Source organism: Notechis scutatus, chromosome 2 (genome assembly GCF_049901735.1).
Source record: "Notechis scutatus isolate UNSWTSFEM ecotype Mainland chromosome 2, rNotScu1.2, whole genome shotgun sequence".
NCBI classification, from domain to species: Eukaryota; Metazoa; Chordata; class Lepidosauria; order Squamata; family Elapidae; genus Notechis; species Notechis scutatus.
This window is the reverse complement of record NC_142010.1, coordinates 114,193,641-114,220,088: the sequence shown is the minus strand read 5'-3', so window position 1 is coordinate 114,220,088 and position 26,448 is coordinate 114,193,641. Positions and strand designations below refer to the sequence as shown.

At 36.9% G+C, this 26,448-nt stretch overlaps 1 protein-coding gene across 10 annotated transcripts; it reads right to left on the bottom strand.

Moving 5' to 3' along the window:
• Positions 1 to 1,664: 1,664 nt before the first annotated feature.
• On the bottom strand, positions 1,665 to 26,202 carry LUC7L3 (LUC7 like 3 pre-mRNA splicing factor). 10 transcript variants are annotated; one of them, XM_087955910.1, is made up of 11 exons: positions 25,888 to 26,202; positions 20,329 to 20,395; positions 17,642 to 17,681; positions 17,302 to 17,467; positions 16,790 to 16,864; positions 16,601 to 16,705; positions 13,764 to 13,925; positions 11,876 to 12,153; positions 10,706 to 10,866; positions 3,745 to 3,941; positions 1,665 to 2,152 (listed from the first exon to the last, which is right to left on the bottom strand). In XM_087955910.1, exons 1-10 carry the CDS (start codon positions 25,984 to 25,986, stop codon positions 3,778 to 3,780), a joined length of 1,317 nt encoding a protein of 438 aa, XP_087812036.1. In that variant the 5' UTR covers positions 25,987 to 26,202; the 3' UTR covers positions 1,665 to 2,152; positions 3,745 to 3,777. The 10 variants fall into 10 exon arrangements, with proteins under 10 accessions (XP_087812036.1, XP_087812037.1, XP_026523161.1 ...); XM_087955911.1 differs by having other exon boundaries at positions 16,790 to 16,867; positions 17,302 to 17,446; XM_026667376.2 differs by having other exon boundaries at positions 16,790 to 16,867; positions 25,888 to 26,118.
• Positions 26,203 to 26,448: the final 246 nt, after the last annotated feature.

The window sequence follows — 26,448 nt, the reverse complement described above, 5'->3', positions numbered from 1 at the left end:
TCCTATGCAGACTCTTCACAGCCTTCAAGCACTCAGCAAGCACTGCAGTTGTATCGCTTATTCGGTTAGGAGTGGAAATATGTAATTATCAGCATACCAATGATACATAGTCCATACCAATAAATGACCTCCCCATGCGGTTTCATGTAGAAGTTAAAAAGGAGCGATGAGAGGATCAAGCCCCGAGGCACCCCACTGCAGGTGAGGAACAACCACTGTATACCAGTGCCTCTTCTAGTACTACCAACCCCAAAGCCAGTCCAAATGAATATCATGGTCAATGGTATCAAAAGCCAAACATTCAGGAGGGCCCGAATGGTTACTACCTCCATTTCAAGCCTTCCAAAGGTCATCAAGAAGTGACCAATGTGGTTGGAGTGTTGTGCCTTGGCCTGAATCCAGACTGAAAAGGGTCCAGATAACCTACTTCATCCAGAGTCTTCTATAGCTTATGTGCTAACACCTTCTGAATAACCTTCTGTAAAAAGGGAAGATTGGGAGACCAGACAAACATTTTTTCAATACTGTGGGGTCCAAAGATGGCCACTTGAGAAGGGGATCACTACCTTCTTCAGGGCAGGCAGTACCATCTCCTCCCGCACAGGCTTTAAACAGTGCTTGGATCCAACTATGTTACCCTCTGGGAGGTCTTAACTAGCCAGGAGGGGCATGGATCAAGAACACAAGTGGCCTTGTTTCCAAAGCAGCCAATTGCTATTCACCTGTTGTGCCTTCACTGCCAGCCAACTGGGCACAGGGGCCAGGGGGAAGTAGGAAAGGAGGGATATACCCCTTACTGTCCCATGTCACACAACCTAGATTTCTGGGAAATATAGTCTGAAGCAGCCATAATTTGTGTGAATTTTCTTTAATCAAATTAATTTGCCACCCATCTTGTGATTCAAGGCGACTCTATGCAGATTACAAGATAAAACACACAACAATTATGTGTTCTGAATGTTATTGGATGTGTCCATAGGCATTGACATGTTATTCTTGTGAATGATAAGCATATAGTCTTTAGAATAGTTCAAGGTTCCACATGCAACCTTTTCTTTTTGTTGAACTTGCTTTCATCAACAATGCATGTCAATCTATTGCATAATTTCCTATTTAATATATTAGCATGTATTCTAAAGCGTCTAACAATTTAAAACCTAGATTATAAATATTGCCTCCACCAACTTGGGTGTTAAGCTTAGTTAAACCTCATGGACCACTGGTGGTTGTTCTGCTTAGTTAAGTAAAAGAACTCTGAAGCTACACCTTTACAGTCAGGCCTTTGTAGGCTAAGAACTACTCGAGAACTAAAGTGTGTATAAAATACTGGTGTGTCCTTGGTGCTCTCTGAGCTTGGTTATTTTCTTGCAGACATTTCATTCATCCATTTGCACTGATGTTACCTAATTTGGATAATGAAATGTCTACAAGAAAATAACCAAGCTCAGAAACAGAAGGACCCCATATTTCAACCCTGAGCTACTAATACTCTCCTTTATTGTTATATAGTTTTACTTTTCCATTTTTTAAATTAATGACCGTTAATTGTAATGTTTTTATTCATAAGGAGTGATAGTTTTATGTAAGATCTTAAATAGTTCTGATAATTCCTAACTTCTCCTAATCAAAGGATAGGAAATAGAGAAGAATGAACTAGAACACACTTATGTGGAAAGAAATCTATTTAATATGAAACACTCAATGACAATCAAATGTGTAACAGAAATTCAGATACTTTATTTCCATTAGAATATATCAAGAAGCTATATATAGCTTGCCTGTAAAAATGGGATTTGTTTAATCTCAGTCACACAAATACTAATACAATACTTTTGTATTTCATAGTTCAAGAATGAAAACTCGCAATTAAACACTGAGCAAGCTTTGTGTTCAGGTTATGTTGCTTTATCACCTTAAAAGTCTTATAGGAAAAAAATGATAAAAATACTTAAATTTTCAGTAGCTTGCTTATTAACTTCCTTGTATTTTGAGATGTCATAACAGTCCTGAATTATTATTTTAATTAAAAAAACAATCTAACAGAACTTTAATTTTTTTCTATGCCACTACAGCTTTCTTTCACCTCATTTTAAAGCAGATCTTCATATTAAGCAGTCTTCAGGATTCTTCGCAGGCTTGTCACATGGTTCTCCTATAATGCAAAAACGTTGGGAAGAGAGAGTCAGATCATGTGAACAGAGGTGACCTTTGTTTTGCCACTCCTACTGCCTGTTTGCTGCCCGCTCTACCTTCAAAAATCTCATAATACACTTAAAGCCCCTAGGTGACGGAAAAGGACAAAATGATAGCATAATTCACCAATCAGTGCTGTTGGGAAGCTTCATGTAATTCCATGGAGGTTCAGGTGCAAGTATGACTAGATACTGAACGTCAGTGCCAGGAGGACTGTACCTCTTAAGTTTACAAACCTATGCATGCTTATTTAGGAGTAAGACCCATAAAACACAATGGAATTTACTTCTGTGTAAACATACATAGGCCCGCTTTGTAATTGTAAGCTGTTCTTAGATGTGTTGAAGCTATGTTGTAGAGGAAGTGAATGCTTGGCTGCTTCTTTTATTTGGGTCTATTCTTTAAAAGGAATGACCCTGAAAAAGCCCAAGTTGAGAATAGGTGATTTATATTTAAATTGAGTGCCATTTAACAAAGCAATGTGAATATTCTTGCCAGTTATATATACCTATTGAGTGTTCATGAAATGGCCTTTATTTCATTTGCCTCCCAAGTCTGGTATCAGCCAATAATATATTGCTGTGTGCCATGGCTGCCTGGCAATTCTCCTACGCAGTAGGAAATTATAAACACATACCTCTTAAAGACTTGAAATGCATTGAATGTAACAAGGCGGTTATAATGTAGTATTTATTGCATTTAATACTCTGTAAAGATACCTAATTCTGGGCAGCAGTGCATCCCTACACACAGTTGAAAGAAAATGCCAATCAAGTTAATATCAGGTTAACGATTTTCACAAAATATTCACAAAAATTCCTTTTCACTTTTTGTAAATAAAACACACAACAGTAAGCGTAAAGATTACAGGCAACAGCATTCAAACATGGATGTGGGTAGAGAAAGGAGTACCTGGCATGAGTACCTGCTTAGTTTGACTGAATCCTTGATTTTTAATTTGGCTTTTCATGGGCCGCTCACAACACCAACGCTGTGTGAGGTATGGTAGTCAGCTGCAATTATTCATAAACCCTACACTTCCATCAATCCAATGCTACTGGCTCTCGAGTTACAGAACAAACTGCATTAGAATGCAAGGCAAAGCAAAAAAACTAGAAACATCCTTGACAAATAAATACTCGCAGTTTATATAAAAACAAAATAGTCCAATATGTGCCTCAAATATTAAGTATTAAAGCAAATGTTTCGGACGCACGAACACAATATGGACTTAATTACAAAATCAGATCAAGTGTTAAAAAAGATAACATCCCCTAAAAATAAAAATAGGATAATTAAATTCTACGGTGACTATAATTACAAATAGGTTCCCAAGAGGCACACTAAAGGGGGTATGAATCTGCTACAAAATAGCCGATACAAAACAATGTACCTCAAAAGATTTTGCAGGACTACACTGTGTTTTCCTTCAGAAGTTGCTTTAGTATCTCTTCTTACTTGTCTTAGATCCATCTTCATCTGTACATACTTACGCTGCACTGTTAAACAGTAACAAAAAGCCCTAATCAAAGTTTGAAATAATGCACTTACCTCTGTCTGATCTGAGGTCATATCAGATCAGTTTTAATTGGACTGAGTGTCACCTTCAGATTTAATGTCTTCGTTGGTCCCATTGACCTCATTCTTAGCATCGCCTTCCTTGGAGGAGTCCATGCTTGTGTCTTCACTCTGTTTTTCTCGACTACTGGACTTCACACTACTTTTTTTATCATCAGATCCCCTCTTTTCTGCCATGAAAGAAGACATTGACCATGGACTTCACAGTAATCACACACATTTCTTTTGGTGTGAAATATATGCTGAGACATCAACTAGTTGCAAAAGTACATGCTGAGATATCAGCTAGCTGTAAAAATTTAGCGCAAATGTTAAAAGAGTCATTCCTTTAGAAAGAACAAATGCTGAGCACAGGAAAAGTGGACAGGATAGCAATGAGCCAAAATAGTACTGCTTCAGTTACACTGAAGGAAGCAGCGATTTGTTTATTAGTTTGTATCAAAGTCATGGGCTACATATATGCTATCTAATCCAAACTGTCAACTTTCAAGATAGTTAACATAAAAATATATATGAACCAAAGCTTACCACACTTAATCACTTAGGTTTAGTTCAGACCAAAGTATTATCTATACTTAGACTTATTTCTAAGAAACACCACCAATAATCTGTGAATAGAATGACCATATTTCTAAAATGTTTAGAAATTCTAAAATGTTAGAAATGCCAAAAATAGTTTGGCAAAGCTTAACATGTAGATAAATCTTCCTGTCCTTTAGGAACGTACAGAGGTAAGTTTTCAATCTGGCTATTTAAATCAGCCACGCATATCACTATCTTAGGCTTAACATTATTTTTATAGAGCAATAACAAGTAGATATGCATGCTAATTGTTTTAATAATCAGTAATTTTGGTGACAAGCTTTCCCAAAAGTAGCCATAGGTTCATGTATAGCCCCCAACTACTAGTGACTGTTTCCTCTTCACTATCTTCCACAGCCCAGCCCATCTGTTTTACCTTTATTTGCCTGCTATGCCCCATCACCTCACCAACAGCTGGGGAGTATCTCCCTATGTACACCATTGCCAGGAAGAGAGAAAGTAGTCTGTGTGGATGCACCATCAGGCTGATATTTTAATAATCCATGACTGTGGGGAGCAAAAAAAGTAACCTTCAAAGCAGAAATAGGTTTGCTATTTTCATCTTATTTGCAAATGTGTACCTAATTTTTACATGCAGAACAAGTACAAGTTATGGCTCAGCATACATATTTGAACTGAGATACAAACTCAATGGGGTCCTTAAAAAAACAATTTCCAGCAGTTGTCAAAATGTCAGGGACTAATAGGAGACACTCTTGCAATGGAGTGTTGTCAAGTCATCAGTAAAATTAGTAAAGCCAGAAGCAAGCACGTACTCCTTGCAAAACAATTGTAATAAAATTTAGCCCTATTTCTTATTATAAACTGCTTTCTTCTTATGGTCAGTATATAGACTTCCAAGAAAGTTTTCATATGAGAATTATTACTGAATTATTACCCCATTAAAGTAATATTTCTGTAAGAATGCATTTGGTATACCTGGACCACAAATTTTTTAATCATCCTTTTCTACTAGCATGACACCCACAAATGTTTTGTAATGGTCAAATGGAATATGCATTGTTTGGAACGGATTTATTTACTGATAAAGATCTGGAGACAAATAAAAATTATTCTTTGAGTGAAGCTTCTAGAAAAACTGAACAAGGAACAAAAAAATTAAATCTTAGGATGACTTCAATTCCTGTTGCTAAAAAACCCCTTAAAACAACTTTTATTACATAGGTAACTTTCAAAAATCTTAAGAAAAATGTATATGAAACTATTTTCTGAGGGAAATAGAAACCCGAAGAAAAACAGTTTCAGAAGTTCAGTTATCATTGAAATTCTTTTAAAATCTTGTCTGTTTTGTAGTGAGGTTAGGTAGGCTGTATTAATGGATCCGTTTTTGCTTTGTAGCAGCCAAATGTAGATCCACTGTGGAAAAGCAGCCTGTTCCAGCCAGTTCAATAATCCTATCTTCTATTATATGTAAATTAAATAGTGTTCAATAACCCTTCAAAAATGGGTAGAACAGGACTTCCAGTTTGAGCTTCTTCAGCGACAGACCGAAACCTCGTCTCTGTGAGGCTTCGATCCGTGCTCACCGCTGGAGCGCCCCGAGACGGCTGGTTTCAGGGCTAAGCCACCCCGTAGAGGTGGTGAAGAGGGGGAAGACTGCCAGCAGGGTTGAGGAGAGCCGCATCTCTCCTCCCCAGCTGGCCATTACTCCCTTTCCCGAAGGCGGTTGCAGCGGTGGTCAGAAATGGCCACCACAAAGAAGAACTCGACCGGAAAAGAATGTGCAGGAGGAAGATAAGAAGAGAAAGTTTTGGTTGACCGGGTCAAACAGCTAAAGCAACAAATAAGGTACCCTGGAATTGAAACTGTTAAAAAACAATAACATTGTTCCCTAAGAAGATTTTTAAGCTGCGAAGGAGAAAAGGGAAAAGATTTGGTTTTCTCCTTTTCCTATACTGACAGCTAAGAGACTTAAGCAAGAAATTGGAAAAAAAATCCACTTTGACATCAATAGGCATTTAATGCTGAAAATAAAAAGTCAAAGGGATAATAAAGATTTCTGGATAATTAAAAGCTTTTGAAAACAGGAAAGGAGAGAGGAAGAATAAAAGGGCAGGATCTGGAAGGGAGGAGACTGCCTGGAATTAAAAAAGAACTTACAGCAAAATCTCAACAAGACTTCCAAAAGATACATTCTAACTGAAATATCGCAACAAAAACCCCAGGAAGAGAAAGTCGAAAAAGAAATAAGAAGATATAACTCGGGACTATCTGGATTACTTGATGATTTCTGGATTCTTGGTTATTGTTTTGAATAACTAAAATCAATCGGGTGGTTGTTTAAAACTTTTTAAAATGGCTCCACTTTTAGAAGAACTGAAAATGGAACTTAAAAAGTACAAAGAAGATGCACAAGAAGGGAGAGGTTCTTTTGGCTTTGTATTTCAGTTTTTAGAAATGGAGATTTGGAATTATGAGAAACAACAAGAAATGTCTGCAGAACAAGAAGATTGCGACAAAGGAGAAGCCATCTTTAATGAACAAGTAATCTTAGATGGGGGAAAAAAAGGAAAGGGCAGAAAGAGAATGGAAAGTTTAAGATTGGGAAAAACAACTCCAAAAAAACAAGAGTGAAAAATAAGTATAAAATCAGAAAGCAACAGAAGAGGGAAATGCAGAAGAGAGAATTAGAACTAGAGAGACAAGGGGGTAAAAAGGAGAGGGAGAAGATGAGAGGGAAGAAAGAAAGGAAAAGTTATAAAGGACAGAAGCAAAATATAGAGAAACAGGGTCTATTTAGAGATAATGGGTGAAAAGGGGATTCTGCAAAGGTACATAAGATAGTATGGTTATATTAGAAGCAGAAACAATTTTAGAAAATATGAAACAATGTATGAATAAAATGTCTGATAAAATAGCTATCATAATTCAGTGGAATGCTTGTCAATAAATAAATGTAACAAAAGGTATATTTAATGATTTGTAAAACATATGTGAAGAGAAATAAGGGAAAAATTAATTATGGAGATTATATGTGTTTTTAAGGAAGTATGATATTTAATTGAAAAGAAGTGTTAAAGATGTTATGGTTTTAATGATTATTGATAGAACTGCACTGGAATGGAATGAGGGTTTATAATTACATATATTTACAATCTTTCTTTTCTTTTTTTTAAAGAATATAGTGTGTATTATAAGAATGTGCCAAGCAGAATTCGATTGGAAGTTATGTATTATGTATTATATTGAAGGTCATAAACTTAAGGTATATACTGAAGTTTAAATAAGAGTTGAATGGATGTAATTAAAAGATATAAAGGTGTCATACTCCAATTAGTAACTACAGGAGAAAATTTGTTTAATGAGAAAAGATAATATGAAATTGAAACAGAACAGACAAAAGTATAAATATAATGATTTGAATTAAGATGAGATAATCAAAATAAAATTGAGAAAATTAAAAAAGGGGAAAAACTATATAGAAAATGTAAAATAGTATAAGATATGGAATAGAATACAAAAAGGAGCATGAAATTGAGTTTTGTGTCTGTATAAAGAAGTTCAACCCGGGACCATGCTATTTTCAAAAAAGATGTTTTACTTGTATTTTGTGTGTGAAAACCCAAATAAAACTTTATTTAAAAATAATAATGGGTAGAACAAATCTCCTGTTCTTGTTGCTTTGAGTTTGGACAAGTGAAAAAGGATCCTTTGGTTAATGTAAAAGTTAATAACATCAGGGTTGAAGATAAATTTAGAGTAAGAAAACTGTGCTTTTAAGTATCTATAGTAGATGTTTGGAATTCGAGAATATTGACTGAATGACTTTTCTCAAATAGTTCTACAAAGACCAGGCGTCTTTTACATTATTCCTTGAAAACAAACTTATGCTTATGAGAACATATATGTTCCAACGCTATCTGATAAAGGAAGAGAAATGCCAGTACCATATTTCATTGGAGGTATTCAAACTGAGGGACAGGAATGAAAATCCTATAACCAAATTAATCAAACTAAATATATATATATCGCACATTCATATAGACATACTAGACAACGCATGACCTCTTGGGCCATTGTTTCAGAGACATTTCCTTACCAGATTCTTCAATGCTTTCAACAATGGCAGAGCTTCTAAAGTACTTGAAAAGTTCTTAAAAATTCAGGGACATATTCATAGATGTATCTGTCTTGAAAGTAGCCCATGTTGAACTGTGTAGCACAGTTAAACATCAGGAGTTGACCACAGGAAATGTTTTGTGACATTTTGCATGTCATTAAATGCTTTATGATCTATATTAAATGTTTTATAAAATTTCAATTCCATTGGAGTCATGGGTCCTGGATTTTAGATACTTCCTCTAAGTTCACCCATTTGAGATTACCTTGGTTCAGGTTTTGTCCTATGATGTGTTATTTTACCCAGTTAAAAGTTTAAACATCACAGTTTTAGTAATAGATAAACGTGCATATCCATCCACATGTGACTTTATTTTTCTGCTTCTATTAGCTTTTCAAGTAAAGTCAGATTTCAAATTGCAGGGATGGTGGTGGGGAACAATGATAAAGTTACATTTTTGGGTAAGAAGTCGCATATATGCAGAAGGGTTGGTCACACTACTCATATTTAAGAGGAAGCCAATTAGTTACAGTAACTCAAATAAAATAAACTAATTGAAATACTTAACCACATTATTAGTTTATTTAAATACCTAATGTTTTGTTCAATTAATACCGTGAACTGCTTTATTAAGTGTGAAACAGTTCAAATTCAAGTAGTTGACAGTGTTTGCAAATTCTGAACAAAAATTCAGTTGACAGGATGAAGCAATCAAAAATGCAATCTCCTGGAGATATCAAGACTATTTCTACAGTAAGTAGAACTAGTAGAACTTTCTCATAAGTCTCATTTATTGCTTCAATTCATCAGTATCTTTTGTAACGGAATCAACCGCTACAAATTTTACAAATTGTGTTGATACTATGATGAAAAATCTAGTACAAGTATTCATGCAGATAAGGATCTACTACCAAATAACATGTGGCTTTGGTTCATTATAGATTTGAAAATGTTGCCATTGATTTCTTTGGAAGATGGGAGATTAATACAAAGAAATAGGCAACTCCAATTTTGAACACAGTGTTTCTTGAGATACCCATAGTAGACAATCCTATCAAATATAGCCATTATTAAAATATTATCACAACAGTTAATTTTTTGGACAAATCAGTATCAGAACCAGAAGGCAATGCAAAGCCAAAATTATATCCAGTGAAGTAACATACTACATTTCTATTAACTATTACCCAAGTGGAAGGGTGGGGGGAAAAACTAGATGAAAATTCCACATGACAGGAAAAGAACCAAAATTCAGACGTTTAATATAACAATTACAAAGCAATTTACATAATGAGTAAATAATACTGCTCACAGCTAAAGGCTTAACCTATAGAGTTGAAGTCTACCCAATTTTATTCAGTGGGGTCTACTTACTAGTAGATATGTATTGCAAATGACCAAGACAGACCCTAGTGAACAAAATAGTTCAGGGCTAACAGTGAATATATAATCAAGGTATGGCTGAGCAAGAGGCTATTTCTAAATTATTTTGAAAAAATAAAAATTTGCAAATTGTAAGCACACTTAATCTCAAGATTGAGAGGACTATCTTGGGGAAGAAATATTAACAAGTTCATTGTTGGAAGAAAGCACCTCTTAAAAAAAACTAGTTATAGTTATTTTTTTTTAATTATACTATACTCTGATAAATCAAGAGTTAATGTTAATTTTTGTTTGGAAAAAGCACAAGCAGTGTGCCTTCAAGAAATGAATGAAAATGTCATCTTCACCATTAGGAAAACTACCATGTTTGTTAATTTTTATAAGATCCAACAAGAGACTTCTTCAGTTAGTCTATTGTAAAAAAAAATTAGAATGCCATGGACTAGGTTGGAAAAAATGAGGTGCTGGGAAAAAAATGAATCTGTGTGAAAAGTTAAACTATAGATGTTCCTTGCCAATACAAAAGATATTTAAAACAAAAGCAAACAAAACCCATACCTCAATATATTTCAGTACTATTAACATGTGTATAGAGGACAAATAGCAAAACAAGATTCAACAAAGTAGATATACATACTGATGAATATAGAAGTTGAGGGAGGTTGTAAAAGCTAGCTGTTGGCTAGCTAAGAGGCTACAACATATGACACTGTAACTTAATTTTATCTACTTGCAATCTGCAATATGTGGCAGTGCTAGGAATAAGGTTAAAATTGTTTTGAGAGTTTACTACAACAGTTCAGGAAAAGTTATGAAAAAACGAATATCTGTCCACCTGGAGACGGCATAGCTCTGCAGCCAATTTTATTAGCACTGAGATGAACTAACCTTTTTCCTTGGATTTCCTTTCTTGTTCTCGTTCTCTGCTTTTGCTTCTGTGCTTGTACGATTTCCGATCTCGGCTTTTTGACCGTCTTCTATCTCTGCTGCGTGATCTGTGTTTTCTATCTGACCTATCATGGCTTCTGCTTCTGCGTCGATCCCGACTTCTAATAATAAAAAACATAATTGTATTTAAATACCTATCATAAAAATTAAAAAACTTGACATCTCAAGAGGATTTAGAAAGTTATCAGAAAACTGGATTCTATTCCTTAGGCCAGTTTTCATCCAAACATAACTTCAGTAATGTCCTCATTTAGTTTACTTTATTGTCATTGCACCTCGTACTACTACGAAATCAAACACCTTCTTCGGTGCACATCATGACCATGAAAATAAACACAAACACACATCCTTCACCCTTCACACATTGAACCGGAATCCCCCGACACCACACCAACACTGCACTATACAGCAGAATTCAAAAGCTACTGCCTGGGATAGAAGCTGTTTTTCAGACTATTTGTCCTTGTTTTTATTACTCTGTACAGTCTGCCAGATGGTAATAGTTCAAAAAAAGGGTTCCCAGGATGAGATGGATCTTTGAGAATGTTTTGAACTTTCTTAAGGCAGCGGGAGTTATAAAGCTCTTCCAAAGACAGGAGAGGGCAACCAATGATCTTCTGGGCAATGACATTAACCCTCTAGAGTGCTTTCCTATTTTCCACTGTGCAATTGGCAAACCATACAGAGGTGCAGTAAGTTGAGATACTCTCTATGGTGCAGTGGTAGAAGGTCACCAGCAGTTTCTCATTCAGTTGTTGTTTTCTGAGAAGCCTCAGGTAGTATAATCTCTGCTGGGCCCTTTTGACCAGAGCTGCAATGTGGGCACCCCAGGTCAGGTCCTCTTTTAGGGTAACACCCAGAAACTTAAAACTGGCCACTTGCTCCACTCGGTCTCCATTGATAAGCAAGGTCTGGATGTTTGATCTGTTCCTTCTATAATCCACTATGAGCTCCTTGGTCTTATTGGTGTTGAGGACCAAGTTATTGTCTCTACACCACGAAAGCGACCGGTCCACCTCATCTCGGTAGGCAGACTCATCCCGCCCGGAGATAAGTCCCACCACTGTTTTCTATCACTGCAATGTTTTTAGCTACTTCCTAGATATTTACCTGCTTCGTCTTCTGTCCTTGCTTCTTGACCGTTTATGGTCCCTTGACCGACTAGCTCTCCTGTCAGAAGTTCTGCTTGAATGTCTGCTTCGTGATCTGCTTCTTTTTCGTCTTTCTCTATCACGAGCCCTCTCTTTTTCCTTTTCTTCTTCCTCACGTCGTCGCTTTCTTTCTTTTTCTTCCCTTTCGCGTTCCCTCTCTCGCTCTTCTCGTTCTAATTTCTCTTTTTTTAATCGATCATCGCGTTCAGGCTCTTCAGTTCTTTTTCTTAATTTTTCCTTAAGAAAGAAATTTCCCCAAAATGTTAACCAGAACAAAATTTGACTACAGTACATCTTTAATTTTAAAGAAGACATGGCTTAGTTTTAAATGAAACTAACACAAAGAATGGTAAAATATAGGTTGATGTAACATTCCTTACAAAGCTAAAATTTTTGAATTTAAATGTAACAAGAAAAACCTTTCTATTTTGCAGAGAATCATCATCATTCTAGCACTGTGCAAGATTGTATATGGAATACAAACTCAGCATATTCCAGTATCATATTTTCAACTCTAATAATAATAATACAGAGTTAAGTTTTATATTATATTTTTGTAATCAAAGTCTTAAAGAAATAAGATTTAGTTTCTGATTGTGTTATATTTACAAATTCAGCATATGGCAGTCAGTTAACCAAATAAGATGTTGGAATCCTGTTAATCACATAATCTTTTTATGTGAAAAAGTCATAATGTGGAACTTACACATGCAAGATGTCCAAAATCAATCTTCTCTCTCTCTCTCCCTCACACACACACTCTCACACACTAACACACACATACCGAGTCTTGGCACAAAACATAATTTCATGGAATAGTCTAGATTGAATAGGTTCAAATGCATAGAATAGTGTGAACTTTTCTTGTTACTTTAGTAAACTGTTACTCCTGAAGAACCAAAATATATACTTATTTCTATTGGACTGGTTTTCACAATTTATGCAGGGTTCAGTTTATTTTTATGTTCAAAATTTCAAAACAGTTCCCAATATTGGATATTTCAGCTTTTCTGAGATATGATTAAAATAGAAATAACCAGTTTTCTATGTATAGTACAGTATATAAGCACCAATTCACCTTTTACAAGTACCTGAGGTTCAATATTCAAAATAGTGTATGTTGAAACAATTTTTCTAATAGCTTTCTCATACAGGTAGTTCTCGACCTACAATCATTTGGACAGTGATTGAAGCATCAAATGATTACCAGTCCTCAGATATCTTTGCACCCTTGCAGTCAATATAATTTGTGATCTAGGTGCTTGGCAACCATTTGCACTTATGATCTGTTGCCAAGCCTGATTATCATTTACAATCTTTCCCACTAGGTTCTCAAGAAAGTAAATAGGAATGCTGGCAGTGTTATGAATCCCATATCCATGTACCTTACATCAACCCCTCTGCAATCATGTAGTGCCGGCCACCAACACACCCACTTACACCCTCCCTGGACCTCTTATGCATCCTCCCTGGCTCTCCTCTACCCAGCAGAAGCTGATTACCTGCTTGTGGAACTGGAACTTTCTACTGGCTTCCCCACTGACTTTGGTTCTGGGAAGCTGGCAGGAAGTTCCTTGCCTAACAACAATGGGTTTCAACTAACAAAAGGCAACTGGGCCTGCAGAGATTATTATCACTAAGTGATGCACTTTACAAATGCATCACTTGGTAATAGATATTCTAGTCCCAACTTGTATTGAGGACTACCTGTATATACTCGAAATACTAGATATTAGCAATAGTCATGAGTCCAAATAGAATTTTCATCAAACAACACATTTTGTTTCACATGTTCACAAATATAAATACATTGTTTTGCATATCCATGCAAAAATAGCACAACATACTTTTAATTCTTCTACTGTAGCTTTAATTTTAGCATAGCCCATATGCTGTTTCCCCATCAAGTGATCATCGACTCTGGACTGTGCATCTCCTACAATTAAAAAGGCTCCACAGACTTCACAAACTTCCATTTGTTTTTCCTGGGCTGCAAAACTTTCAATGGTCTGGGGAAAAAAATTTTTTTTAAATAAATGAAGACATTTTAAATTCTTTTAAATATAAGAGTTCAGGTTTTTTCATTTCTATGCTCTAAAATCCTCAATTTGCTCTAAAATTACAACAAAACAGGTGTCCCATTTACGAACTGATATATGAATTAAAAAAATAAAATTTTAATTAAAAACTTAAATCAGAAGTTATTAAAAATATTTCCCTAAGTACACGACCTGCATATAATTGGGCCTTAATGGCCCCACACATAAGAAAGTTAATTGTATAATAATTCTCCCTTACAAAAGATATTTAACTATGAAGAAGTTATCTTCATGTTCAATTCTACTAGGCTGTGTGAGCCAATTCCAAAGCATTTTTGAAGATATATTATAGACCATTTGATGAAGATGTCCAGAAGAACAGGGGTAAAGGAGATGGAAATAAATATTTTCAGTAGTTCCTAACCCAATATAATATATTATTTTTAGTCTCATGAAATCATAAACACTCAGGCATTAATTTGAAGAACCACACAACAGCAGTAAATATTTGATTCTTCGTTCAAGAATCAATCTCCACAATATAAGAATATACCAGTTCAAGTATTTTAAAATTCAGGGATTCCAAAATGTGGAAACCAAATGCTAGGCATTAATCTCTCCATATGCTTAAAATGTTTTTTTTTAAACGTTAAGGACCTGTATCAGCTAAATTCAAGATCAGCAATAATTAGAGAACAATTAGCAGACTGTTGAAAGACTTGGAAGAAAGCACAGCAATGATAGCACCAAAAGAGATGGGATCTCTTGGAGTCATGACTTTTGTAAAGAACACTATGGTCTGAGACAATCCCAGTCCAACCATAGCAAACTGGGCTAGGCTTCTTCAAAGATGCCACAGAAAACCTACTTATGAGACAATAATTGAAGGTAAAATAGGTTTTGTGTACTAGTGCTGTGAAAAACCTGACATGCTGTACCTGCAATCTGCATGAATTCTACTTCACTGTCCTTCTTCCACATTTGAGAATTTAATAATCAATTAGACCACGGGTGTCAAACTCGCTGTGTCACATTGAAGTCATGTGACATACACAGGTACACTTTTTTGCCTTCACAGAACTGGAATGGGCCTGGACTGCACGTGACACATCCAGCCCGAGGGCTGCCAGTTTGACACTCCTAAATTAGACTAACCAAAAGAAGGTACATTAAAAATGTATGTATTATTACAATTAGAAAAAGAGTTCCATGCCATGGTTTAAAGAAATCATGGAATTCTGATCATGATAAATCCTTACGGAAGACAAATAGTTTGGAATTATGGAAATCAGGCAGATTTACTTCAGCTTCAATTCAAGAACTGCAGTGAAAGTTTATACATTGCTGGCATTTGACTCGAGTTAGATTGGCACATATACCAGAATTATTTTTCCAAATGTTGGATATATTATTTTTAAAAATATATTTTTCATTTATGGTGGTCATGCAATAAAGCTATACCACCCTGGCATAAAATCTTGGGAGACATTAGTACAATTGAATGGTTCCCAGAGGTTGGTTTACAGCATTTATAGGACCAAATCACAAGCTTAAAAATAAGGAAATTATATAATTTTAACAGCCAAAATAGTAATTTCCTAACATAGGAAAACTCCAGATAACTTAAAAACAAAGTTAAAATAATGAGACAACAGAGAATGAACCATAATTCTATCAAAAAAATTATTGCTTATCTCCATAGCAATAGATCATGGTCTGGTAATATTTTACATATTTGGCCAATTTTGCAAACACGGTATCCATTTCTTTATTTACTTCTCAGTATTTTTGTTTGTATTTTCTGAATTTTTTCCTCTATGCATCATAGATATGTTATTTTGTTATTTGGTAATATTTGTTAATCATAATTCAATAAAATACAAGTAGTCCTCAACTTACAACATTTCATTTGGTGACCGCTCAAAGTTACAATGGCAATGAAAAAAAACCAACAACTTATGCCATTTTTCAGTTTCAACCGTTGCAACATCCCATGATCAAAATTCAGGTGCTTCACAACCAATTCATGTTTACGTTGGTTGCAGTGTTCTGGGGTCCCCTATTGCAATCAGTTTCACTTCACACCCATATTACTAACTTAACTATAGTGATTAACTTAATAAATTAAAGAAAGACTGTAAAATGGGGCAAAATTCACTTAGCAACTGTCTGGCTTAGCAACATAAATTTTGGGCTCAATTGCAAGTCGTAAGTCGAGGACTACCTCTATATATTAAAAACAAAAATAACATAGCTTTGAGAAAACCATGTAAAAAAAGAAGCCACTTGAATTTGGATAAAAATCCCAGAATATTTTGGAAGGAAATTATGTGACTAATGTGAGTAGGTTCAATGGGATTTGAAATACTAAATCTTGAAATTGATTCCATGTTTCTTTATTCTATCTATGAATTATTTTGTCACAAAATTTAAATTACTTTTATATGGTCTTTTCATGCCCACCCACTACCTATCAGATTATTTAGCTGAAGCTTATATAAAAATTGTCTGATTTGTGAAAAATAAAAATATTTATATGAAATGCACACAAACATTTTACAAAAACCCAGGAAAAAAACTTTACTAAATAAGATTTGATTTCATCTGATGATTTTTAACCTTAAAGAAAAAGTTTTGTGACTTACTGAAGTTGTAGATCTGAGCAGTTCTCTCTCCTCTTTTAACTGTTCAACAAGTTTCATCATGCCTTGAGCTTCCTCTACTTTTCCTTCAGAACCTAGTTCTTCAATCTATTAGAAAGCAAAAATACTTTTTAAGTTTTAATTTAGGTTTTTATATATTACTTTTATTTAAAAAAAAAACGTTAATTCTACCTGTTGCAGAAGTACATCAATTTTATCAGTTAAGACTTGAATCTTTTCTTCATTTTTGCCAGTAGGTCCTGCTGCCTGCTAAATATAAGAAAGTAATCAGTCCTTTGCTTTACTGATCCTTATTATGTCTATTGCATTGCTAATTTTAAAAAGCTGCCATAAACTGAAAAGAAAACAAATAGTTCTATTTATATCTATTCAGAAATGAGAGGTACTGGGGATGATGATTCTAGTGAAAGTATTTAAATTGAAACTTTCATATTAATTCATTTCTGACAAATTCCAATACAATTAGAAGGAAGTCATATGTAATGCAGTAAATCTGAGGTACTACTCTTGTTACATAATAAATAAAATAGACTTTTCTAAATAAATTGATTTTTTTTTCATAATTATGCTATAGCCCCAGGCAAGTCCATATGTACTGTATGGAATATAAGACAATGCTCCTTTAAATTTTTGAAAAATTGCGAATTAAAAAATGCAAAATTATTTATCATTTTTATACTTACACCAGAGGACTGCTGAGTTTGAGATAATGCTAAACGGGCATGGCCTCTTCTAATCCGACGCTCAACTTCAGCAAGTAAGCTCTGTAAATAGCGGAGGAACTCTCTTTCATAGCCTACTTTCATGAATCGAGAACTCTTCTCATACCTATCAATGTCCAAAATGTATCTGAAGGTTAATAATAAAGACAGTGTATGTTTAACTAAAATACATGGTAGATACATAAAGAAACTATTAGTTATTCAATTTCAATTAATATTGGATGTGACTTTTGTACTGAAATTATTCTTTATAGCTAAACCTATTAGAAACTTTTAAAAGCAAAATTACACATATACTTACTGTTTTCTTAGGTTTTCATCATGAATCTTTTCACAGGGACCTAAAAAAAATTATTATTATTATTATTAATAGGAAAGTGTTAATACTGTGCAAAACAAAGACCAACAAAATTTCAAAAAATTCTTCCTTAAGCAATGTTAAATTTTGGGCCGCACAATGTTTAAACAATACAGCAGTCCTCAACTTACGACCACAATTGAGCCCAAAATTTATGTTGCTAAGCAAGACAATTAAGTGAATTTGCTCCATTTTATAACCTTTATTGCCACAGTTAAGTGAATCACTACAGTTGTTAAATGAATCTAGTTTCCCCATTGACTTTGCTTGTTAGGTCATAAAAAGTGATCAGATGACCGTGCAAGCCTCATCAATATGAGTCAGTTGCCAAGTGTATGAATTTTGATTATGTCGCCATGGGGATGCTGCAACCATTGTAAGAGTGAAAAATGATCTTAAATCTCATTTTTCAGTTTCAATGTAACTTCAAACAGTCACTAAATGAACTGTTGCAAGTTGAGGACTACATATAATAAAGTCTCCTGCAACATTATGAGAATGATATAAAGCTATAGTTGTGAATATATACAGAAATATACACTGCTCAAAAAAAATAAAGGGAACACTTAAACAACACAATGTAACTACAAGTCAATCACACTTATGTGAAATCAAACTGTCCACTTAGGTAGCAACACTGATTGACAATCAATTTCACATGCTGTTGTGCAAATGGGATAGACAACAGGTGGAAAGCATAGGCAGTTAGCAAGACATCCTCAATAAAGGAGTGGTTCTGCAGGTGGTGACCACAGACCACTTCTCAGTTCCTATGCTTTCTGGCTGATGGTTTGGTCACTTTTGAATGCTGGTGGTGCTTTCATTCTAGTGGTAGCATGAGACGGAGTCTACAACCCACACAAGTGGCTCAGGTAGTGCAGCTCATCCAGGATGGCACATCAATGCAAGCTGTGGCAAGAAGGTTTGCTGTGTCTGTCAGCATAGTGTCCAGAGCATGGAGGCGCTACCAGGAGACAGGCCAGTACATCAGGAGACATGGAGGAGGCCGTAGGAGGGCAACAACCCAGCATCAGGACTGCTACCTCTGCCTTTGTGCAAGGAGGGACAGGAGGAGCACTGCCAGAGCCCTGCAAAATGACCTCCAGCAGGCCACAAATGTGCATGTGGCTGCTCAAACGGTCAGAAACAGACTCCATGAGGGTGGTATGAGGGCCCAACGTCCACAGGTGGGGGTTGTGCTTACAGCCCAACACCGTGCAGGACGTTTGGCATTTGCCAGAGAACACCAAGATTGGCAAATTTGCCACTGGTGCCCTGTGCTCTTCACAGATGAAAGCAGGTTCACGCTGAGCACGTGACAGGGTCTGGAGACACCATGGAGAACGTTCTGCCGCCTGCAACATCCTCCAGCATGACCGGTTTGGCAGTGGGTCAATAATGGTGTGGGGTGGCATTTCTTTAGGGGGCCACACAGCCCTCCATGTGCTTGCCAGAGGTAGCCTGACTGCCATTAGGTACCAAGATGAGATCCTCAGACCCCTTGTGAGACCATATGCTGGTGCGGTTGGCCCTGGGTTCCTCCTAATGCAAGACAATGCTAGACCTCATGTGGCTGGAGTGTGTCAGCAGTTCCTGCAAGACGAAGGCATTCATGCTATGGACTGGCCCGCCCGTTCCCCAGATCTGAATCCAATTGAGCACATCTGGGACATAATGTCTCGCTCCATCCACCAACGCCATGTTGGACCACAGACTGTCCAGGAGTTGGGGGATGCTTTAGTCCAGGTGTGGGAGGAGATCCTTCAGGAGACCATCCGCCACCTCATCAGGAGCATGCCCAGGCATTGTAGGGAGGTCATACAGGCACGTGGAGGCCACACACACTACTGAGCCTCATTTTGACTTGTTTTAAGGACATTACATCAAAGTTGGAACAGCCTGTAGTGTTTTTTTCCACTTTAATTTTGAGTGTAACTCCAAATCCAGACCTCCATGGGTTGCTAAATTTGATTTCCGTTGATAATTTTTGTGTGATTTTGTTGTCAGCACATCCAACTATGTAATGAACAAAGTATTTAATAAGAATATTTCATTCATTCAGATCTAGGATGTCCTATTTTTGTGTTCCCTTTATTTTTTTGAGCAGTGTATATTTTTCAATGTCTTGATTCTAATTATTACACTGAGACATATTTTATAGTTAATATTTTTATTTTATTATATAGTTAAACAGCTTCAGTAAATTTATTAATCAACCAATTTATTAAAACAGCTGTGTGCAATAGTATATTAGTGTAATCTTCATATTATGAATTAGCATCAAATCTTAAGACTGGGATATAATTTTGTAGCTGTTAGATCTAAAGCATGATTCAAAGAATAGGACAATAGGAATGTAGTGTACATGGAGAAAGGCTGTGAAAGATACGATTGAAAAGCTAATGCTAAATGGTATTTGCAAAACCAAAAATGCTATATTTTGTTGTTTTGAAACCTAATATGCATGTTAAAAATAAACTTAACATTTAAGCTTAGAACATAATCTATTAAGAACATTTGCATAATTAGATTTTAATCAATTTTAAAGTAATGTTTAAAATATTTTAAAGACATAGAGAAGTTATTAAATTTTAAACCAATTACTGCATAAAGGGAAAACACACACTCACCTAAGTCAGAACGAGTATTTGTGAATAATTCAGCTGGACAAAATCCACACAGGTAGTATTTACAAACCTGAAACATAAGAACAAGATTATAATTCTTTGTTGCCAATACTAAATTTACTTAAATAAAAATATCAACAATGTACCAGTGCCACGCCCATCCCCCATTGCACCTAGAGCTGGTCTTATTTCTACGACGACACTATTCTGTTATTGTTACTGAACAATAGCACCCATTGGTTTTACCTTTATCAATTTTCTTCTCAATCTTTTGTAGAAATTAATGCTTTTCCTTGCCAGCATTCTATTTGTGTTTGTATTATATAATTCTGATATTCTTATTTGTGTCCTGTACCTTCAGTAAATTCTAATTTTTAACTTGCATCAATGCTTGTTCTTGGCTGTCTTTATCAGCCAATTCTTACTTCTTTAACAGTCTGATTTGAAGTAAACTTCTGCATCCATTTCTGAGGTGCAAGTACAATCCATCAATATACCTATGGTGATGTAATGCAGTCATAGATTATTTTGCTTTTTGATTCAAACTGTCCATTTCAGCTTATGTCTAGTTAATAATTCCAGCACTGTATTATGTCACAGGTATGATTCATTATTGATGGGCTTTGATGGCATTTCTATAGTTTAATTTTGTATATAGCAATTTTCTTATTCTTTGGATGTATTCTTTACTAAACACATTTTTAACTTGTCCATGCTTGATGTTATCCAACTGTAAAATGCCCAGATATTTGTAAACTTCATCTTCATGATTTGGCCATTCAGCATTTAAATTTCATTACTGACTGTGATTTTAACCTGGTTTATTGTAACTGTAATACATTTCTCTAGGTCACTGTTGGCGAACCTTTTCGGCACCGAGTGCCCAAACTGGAAGTACACATGTGCACGTGCCGGAAAGCAAAGACCAGCTGGCCGGTGCACATGCATGCATAGTCCAGCTGGTCTTTGTGTGCACCGAAGCACCAGAAACCCAAAGACCCACTGGTGTGCCGGAAACCAGAAGAGCACCTGGCAACAGTGAGCATGCCCACAAAGAGGGCTCTGCATGCCACTTCTGGCACACATGCCATAGGTTCACCATTACGGCTCTAGGCCAACTTCCATGACTATATCTGTGCTAATAATTCTTACACTGTTTGTCAATGACTAGATTTCATCATTATGGTTTATTGTATACTCAGCCATATAGATGTTTAGACTAGATTTGGCATTTTCTCCATTTAATCAATCCTTTCAAAGGATGTTGTTTGATGGTGTTAAAGTATTGTTGCAGGGTGCAAGCTGTCCTAAGTAAACTGGCTTTTGAAACTCTGATGGTGATTTTGTCAATGAGAATGGAGTTCAAGTAGTGCTCCAATTATTTTGTAACTGCATCCAAGACACCTATCACTAAAGCATTTGTAGATTTCCCTGACATTGTATGCTATAAGCTAAATAAGTAAATAGCCATGGATTCAGTATTCATAATTTCCTGGTTTCCACATCAGCATCATAACCATTACACCAAACAGCCTCACAACAACATTACTGGTGTTGTTATGAAGGGTATTTTACATTGTTTTAATTTTATTACTATTAGGTCATTAAATTACCCAGAGTCAAGTATGACTAGTAGAATAAAAGCCAAGTAATCATGTTAAGTAAATAGGTAGACCAACAAAAATTTAGATGAAACTGTGAAGTTTCACATGGGCTAAATCAGTAAGATGGAATTTGTCAGGGTGAAATATAAGGCCTAAGTATTGGATAGGAAAAGATGTAAAGCCTAAATATTGGGTAAGGGAGATTTGGGCTTAGAACTAGCAGCTGAGAAAAGAAACTGGGTGTGTTTATCACAAGTTTAACATGAGCACACAGTGCAGGAGAGCTGCTAAAAAAAAAGCCAATGTATTAAGAGAACAGAAGCAAAACAAAATCTCCAGGCAGTAGCATTGGGGCTAAAGTAAAAGTTCAGGGACAGTAGTGGCTAGTTGAAACTGTTGAAGGCCCAGGCCTCTACTTCAGTTCCAGTGTTGCCAAAGAGTGCTGCTGTGCAGGGCACCAAAAGGAAATTTTTGGGGGGTGAAGTGGAGCTGAAGTCCATCTGCAGTCTTAAGTGAGGGTTGGCTGCCACAGGTAGTCCTTGATTAACAACCATTCGTTTAATGACTGTTCAACATTGCAACTGTGCTGAATGGACTTACAACCCATGCCTGAACTTATGACTATTGCAGCACTCCTGCATGATTGCAATCTGAGCACTTGGCAACCCGTATGCACTTACAGTGGGTTGCCAAGAACCCTGTAATCATGTGATTGCCATGTGCAATCATCCTGCTGGTTTCTCCAGAAAGTCAGTGGAGAAGCCAGCAGGGAGTCACAAGCTGCTGTAGCCTGCTCAAAGGACTCCCCCTTTTGTTTCTGGAAGTTGGATGAAAAAGGTCTGTCATGAAATAGCAGGAAATTCTGCTTAGATTTCAGAAAGAACTGTTTCACTCAACCTCCTTGACAGCAAAAGTGTTGTTTGGCTGACACTCTGGTTTAGATTTTGGGATGGAGCTCCCTTCTGTACACAGAGGGAAGGGGAACTCCAATCCAGCACTGGAGTTCCATTCTGTACATGGAAGGGAGCTGCCTCCCCACAGTTGACAATCAGTGTTGTTGTCTTGTTAACAATTCAGTCATTTAACAATTGCAACAAGGAGAGCTGAGATTGCAGTCATTGAGCAGAGTAGTCACATGGACATTTTGCTTAAAGATCACAACAACTTGCAACCCAAATTCCAGGCTCAATTATAATAGTAAGTCTAGGAGTACCTGAATCTTTGAATGGTTGCTACCTCTACATTATAAGGACACTGTATATTAAAAAAAACCACCCTGTCATACACTACCAGAGTATCAGATGACTAACACAAAGTGGCCCCGGAACATAATACCATTAGCATGGAATTAATCACCTTCCTGGTTCCCATGCCTGTGAAAAGTCAAAATTGTCTAGGATTTTAAGGTGAGCTGTGTCTGGCTCAACTGAATTTTAAGAATTGTGGCATTCCAGAGCTCAGGGCCATTATGGAAAAGCATTGCTTTCTGGATCCTGTGAGATGACAATCCCAAGTAGATGGGACCCAGAGCATGTCCCTCCTGCTCAACCCAATGGGATAGGTACAAATGATAGAAGTGAGGCAGGCCCTCAAATACCCTGGCACCATACCATTAGGGCTTTAGAGGTAACAGCCAGCACCTTAAATTGCACCCAGAAGCCAGTGCAGCTTGAGAAACAAAGGTATAAGGTGGAAAAAAAGTTAAGACATACAATTGCCTATGCTACTGCATTCTGAACTAACTTTGAACATTCTGAACTAATTTTGGGTGTTCTTTGGGGGCAGTCCCATGTAGAATGCATTACAATGACCCATTCAGGAAGGTGACCAAAGCATGACTGAACACAGTGCCTCTGGATCCAGGAAAGGGCAAAATTGGTACACAACATGAAGGTATAGCATGTAAAGTCCCCCAGCACTTTGAGCAGGAGCCATGAATCCAAGGAAGAACCAAAGTCATTCCATCTTGCTACTGTACAGTTCAACTGAAGTTTGTTCATCCCCATCTAGATTCCCAGAGAGACCTCAAGTCCCCTTCATAATTCTGTGAATAAGCTGTAATATTTCCATATTTTTGAGAGGTTTTGATTATTTGTTGACATACTAATAAACTTGAATAGCATAGTTTTAAAGTCAAAAGCTTATAAAATGACACATTTAGCAAGTACTTAAGCTTTAAAATAAACAGGTACCACAGTATTGCCTCTTACTTGATGGAAAATAACAGGACAGGTAGTACAGTAAAGCAGTTATAAGCAAATGTCACTTTTTTATTCACTGTGCACTAGAACTCATTCCAGGTACTTTTTTTTAAAAAAAAAAACCCCATCCATTCATTGAGTCTAGTGTTTTAACCTAAAAACGGGACTTAAAAAAACCATTTAAATTTCCTTCAAAACTACTAGATTTAGATAACTAATTTAAATTGAATTAGTCTAATTTAATCAACGCTCTGAATCAGAGAAGTGCTACTACAAGATTTTATGCATTTCACTGCCTATTAAGATTTCTACTTTCTTGAGCAACAAGTAAAAGGCAAATGCTGTCATATTTCAAATTGGGTTCATATGAGACAATGCAAGTTAGGATTCCATACACTTGCTTGGAGATAAGTCCCAATGAACTCAATAGAATTTACCTTGAATAGATATGCTTAGTACTACCCTGTTTCTCCAACAATACTGCCTCCCCCAATAGGAAGTCCCAGCATGTTTTATAGGCATGAAATGAAATTAAGCCCCCCCCCCAAAATAAAGGCCTATATTAAAACATGCAAAATGGGGGGGAAATGGCAGGGGGGGCTTGCTGTTAGGAAGTACTTTTGTTGCACACATATGGTGCTGCCTGCGTTGACCCTGATACAAAGTGCCCCACCAACGCCGAGGTCAACATCCAAGCTGTCACCTCCCGAAGATTCAATGGGGGGGAATTAAGTCACCCCAAAAAGAAAAAAAAATAAGACCCTGCCTTATTATATGAGAAACATGGTATAAATTACTCCAAGGCAAGATGCCTCATTTTTTCAATACCTGCTGAAATAAATGCATGGATTATTTCTGAAGTGAAACAAGTTTTCTTCTATTATCTTAAGAAACTTCAATCTATTTACTCCATGGCAGGCTATAACCTAGTTTTATGAACACCTCAAATTCAGAAACATTTCAAGGGAGTCTTCTGAGAATATTCTGAAGTAACCTCACAGTGGCATAATGGATAGGAGAAAATGCTGTGTTCCTCTTTGATGTGAGTCTTTCAAATTCTGGTCTGTTTGATTACCGACTTATTTCATCTTTATTTTTTTAACAGTTATAATTTTTTTCCTGCTTTAACCCTATTCAATGCTTTATGATTCTTTGTCCTTCGTGCTCTGCAAGCCATATAGTTCTGCTCTGAATCAGAAATGTGGCACAAATTCATGATAAGAACGATAAAAATATTTATGACTGTGAAATAACATTCCCTCAATAGAAGAAAAGGGTTAGAGTTGAAAACTCTTTGACTCGCACACTTCAAAACCTTCGCTCCCTTTCCCGCGCGCACCTACCTCTCCACCCCCGCCCCCACGTTCTTAGGAGCCACATTTCCAGACATTAAGTACAATAATTCAATATAGTGTCTCAATAGAGGGTGCGCGACGGGCCTCGTGGCCTGACTTGCTTGTCCTCCATCTTCAGGGCCACGTCGTTTTGCACAGCTCTCTCTACGAGTTTTCCCACCCATTACCTCTTTCTCCCTTCGAGAGGCCTCACGCCCTCCAACCCACGCAATCGCTTTCTTCCACGCCACACTTCACAAGGGTCCGGCTCCTCGTTCCTCCTAGCTTAGGGCTCGGCCCAGGCAAATTTCGGACTATTCCGCGTTTTCTTTTTCCCACCCCCAACACCCGAAACACCGCTAAAACCACTGAGAACAAGGAGGCCTGAAAGGACAGAGGAGGCCCAAGCTCAGCAACACTCACGCTTTCGTGGTCCCACCGCACGTTACTGCGCTTTTCATCTGGGGCGAGGTTTCTGTCCCGGCCCATAAGCTCGTCCAAAAGCTGGGCTGCCGAAATCATGGTGCCCTCTCCGCCGCCGACTCAATTATTACCGCCTCGACTACTTCCACTCCCTTATAAAACGATGCAGCCGCGCCGCTCCGAAAGTGACAGAGACAAAATGGCGGCACCGTCGAGCCCGGGCGTTTCCCACAATGCGCTGCGCTTCCCTCGCATAATCGCCGCCTGGGGCTTGTCGTCAAGGGCTCGCGAGGCGCCTGTAAGGCAGTCCGCGTCGTGATGGAAGAGGCGTGGTCGGGACCCATTTACTTCCCCTTGTCATCTGCAGGACAAGAAGAAACCGGCAGCTATTTACCATATGATTTTATTTTCCTGAACAAGTTCTCTGTGGAGTCTTGTAACGAAGAGGGCATGCCTACCAAGAAGTCTAAATATTGGAAACAAGGTTTTAATGCTGATTACTCATATCCTTCTTTACCACCGGCCTACAGCATATTTGTGGATTTGGGATTGTTTAGAAAA